The 2,650-nt window shown below is 51.8% G+C and overlaps 1 protein-coding gene across 1 annotated transcript; it reads right to left on the bottom strand.

Moving 5' to 3' along the window:
• Nucleotides 1-459: 459 nt before the first annotated feature.
• Nucleotides 460-1,871, bottom strand: LOC139069645 (uncharacterized). Its single transcript, XM_070550324.1, has 3 exons — nucleotides 999-1,871; nucleotides 624-867; nucleotides 460-553 (listed from the first exon to the last, which is right to left on the bottom strand). The coding sequence occupies exon 1, from the start codon at nucleotides 1,853-1,855 to the stop codon at nucleotides 1,181-1,183; it is 675 nt and encodes a 224-aa protein (XP_070406425.1). The 5' UTR covers nucleotides 1,856-1,871; the 3' UTR covers nucleotides 460-553; nucleotides 624-867; nucleotides 999-1,180.
• Between the last annotated feature and the right edge of the window lie 779 nt (nucleotides 1,872-2,650).

Genomic DNA, 2,650 nt, shown 5'->3' with positions numbered 1-2,650 from the left:
GGAGCATGAAAGTAAACAAATAACAGTGATTCACAATACTAGCATCAGCAGCTACCTTGTTTTACGTGCTGGAGTGATGTATGCGAAACACAGTTCTTCACCGTCTGGAGGAGACAATTTGGATTTTCTGTAATGATGTATGACAAAAGTCCTTAACAAAATAAAAAAACTGAACCCAGTACATGTTTATATAGATGGTAAAGTGTAGTTATTTTGCATTTCTACAATTTTAATGCGGAGCTAATACCTTTGAAGCGCCTCGTGATTTTTATCTTGAGAGGCGCTATAGAAATGATACTTTCTTCTTCTACCTTCACCACTGAAATCATTTTGTTCATTCAAATCCTCCTAAATAATCCTCCAATCATCCAACTGGAATCCTTAAGGGTCCCGCAATGTCCATGTCATGTTGTGGTGAAGTGATCTAACCCACGACATACAGAATCAGATCGGAGACGGTTTAAAAGGTTTAAATAAGGATTTATTGAAGGGAAACCAAGGGAGCAGCGTAAACGAAGCTGAGTTCTTGCACAGGGAGGCTGGTGCGGGAAAACTGTGGACAGATCGGAGTTAGAACCAGTTTGCGGAAGGAACGGGAAGTCAGACTTGTGCGGAAGACTTACGGTCTGGAGAGGAGGGAACTGGTTTGAGGGAGGAGTGGTCCGGTATAAGTTGAGTGGCTTGCAGGGACTGAGATCCAGAAGTGAGACGTGGAGGGAGCTGAGTTTATGGAGGTCCAGGAAGTTTAGGTGGGCAGCTGGAGGTGGTTCTGGCCAGGGGAGAGGCTGAGAGACGTGCGGGGTTGGAGATCCAGGTGGTGTGGACTCCAGAGTTCTGCCAGTCCAAGATGAGAGTGTGTAGGTTTGTCTGGGAACAAGAGCAGGAGGTCAAAGGGCAAAAATCCAAAACTCATTAAATTCTTAAAAATCCAAAAAAAACTAATTCTCAAAAGGCTTAAAGAGCTTGTACAAGATAAACTAGCGGCTGTTAGAAGGTACCCAGGTAGAGTAATCATCCAGCGAAGTGTAGGAGTCTCCCAGCTGCTTAAATACCCCTGGCCAGCTGATGAGCAGATCTGCTGCAGCTTGGTCACCTCCAGACACGCCCACCTGCAGAGGGAAACTCAAAAGACAGGGAGTGACAGCAGGGAAATACCTCAGACCGTGACAGTACCCCCCCCTCAAGGGACGCCACCCGGCGGCCGAGCAGAGGAGGAGGAGGAGGAGGAGGAGCGGGCCAACTCGAAATCCCGGATGAGAGAGGGGTCATTGATCCATGACCTCGGGACCCACTGCCGATGTTCCGGGCCATAACCCTCCCACTCGACCAGGTACTGGAAACCTCGGCCACGAGGTCGCACATCCAGAAGGCGCTGGACGCGGTAAACGAGGCCCCCGTCAGCGAGACGCACAGGAGGCGGAGGGTCGACAGGAGGGCACAGGGAACTGGAGATGACAGGCTTAAGGAGGGAGACATGAAAAACGGGGTGGATCTTCATGTGGGACGGCAGATCCAAGCGGACGGAGGACGGGTTGACGACAGCAGAAATCGTGTAGGGACCGATGAATGTGGGGGAAAGTTTTTTGCAGTGGTCCTTTAATCTGATGTCCCTGGTGGAGAGCCAGACGCGCTGTCCAGGCGCATAGTATGGGGCAGGATGCCGGTGCCGGTCGGCCAGACGCCGGTTGCGTTCTGCAGTCCTCTGTAGGGCCTGTTGCGTGGCCGCCCAAACCCGTCGGGCCCCCTTCAGGAACTGAGGAACGGAGGAAACTGGTGGGAAATTCAGAAGGGAACAAACTGGGTTGAATACCTGTCGAGGCCTCGAAGGGGGATAGTCCAGTGGCGGAGGAGACATGGGCGTTATGGGCGTACTCGATCCAAGGAAGGTGGGTACTCCAACTAGAAGAACACAGACAACTGAGCATGGCTTCTACCTCCTGATTTAGTCTCTCGCATTGGCCATTTGACTGCGGATGAAAACCAGACGTTAGCGCCACCTTAGCTCCTAAGCAGGTGGCGAAGTCCCTCCACACCCTTGAGATAAACTGAGGACCGCGGTCTGAAAGTATCTCCGCAGGGATGCCATGGAGCCTAAAAACATGCTTAACAAGCAGAGTGGCAGTGTCAGCGGCAGAAGGTAGAGCCTTTAGCGGCACTAGGTGACAAGCCTTGGAGAAACGGTCGATAATGGTCAAAATAACCGTAAAGCCTCGAGAGGGGGGAAGACCGGTGACAAAGTCTAGTGCAATATGGGACCAGGGCCTGGAGGGAATGAGTAGCGGATGTAATAGTCCAAAAGGGGGTTGGTTACTCCCCTTGTTGCAGGCACAGGTTTGGCAGGCGGAAACGTACTCCTTGACGTCTTTAAACATTGTTGGCCACCAGAAAGACCTCCGGATTAAGGCTACGGTACGACTGATACCAGGGTGGACAGAAAACTTGGCGGTGTGGGCCCAGTTAATCACCTTATGCCTGACGGAAGGAGGAACAAACAGGGTGCGGTTGGGTACCTGATTGGGACAGGGGTAGTTCTTTTGAGCCTCGAGCACCTGATCCCGTATCTCCCAGGTAACGGCTCCCAGGACACAATCCGGTGGTATGATGGTAGTGGGCTCGGGATCCGAATTCACCGCGAACTGTCGCGAGAGAG

This window comes from Nothobranchius furzeri, chromosome 4 (assembly GCF_043380555.1).
Source record: "Nothobranchius furzeri strain GRZ-AD chromosome 4, NfurGRZ-RIMD1, whole genome shotgun sequence".
In the NCBI taxonomy this organism is placed as follows: Eukaryota; Metazoa; Chordata; class Actinopteri; order Cyprinodontiformes; family Nothobranchiidae; genus Nothobranchius; species Nothobranchius furzeri.
This window is presented reverse-complemented; position numbering and strand designations above follow the sequence as displayed.

Coding starts and splice junctions, on each gene's coding strand:
- LOC139069645 (XM_070550324.1), bottom strand. CDS start 1,855: ATGTCTCCTCCGCCACTGGACTATCCCCCTTCGAGGCCTCGACAGGTA.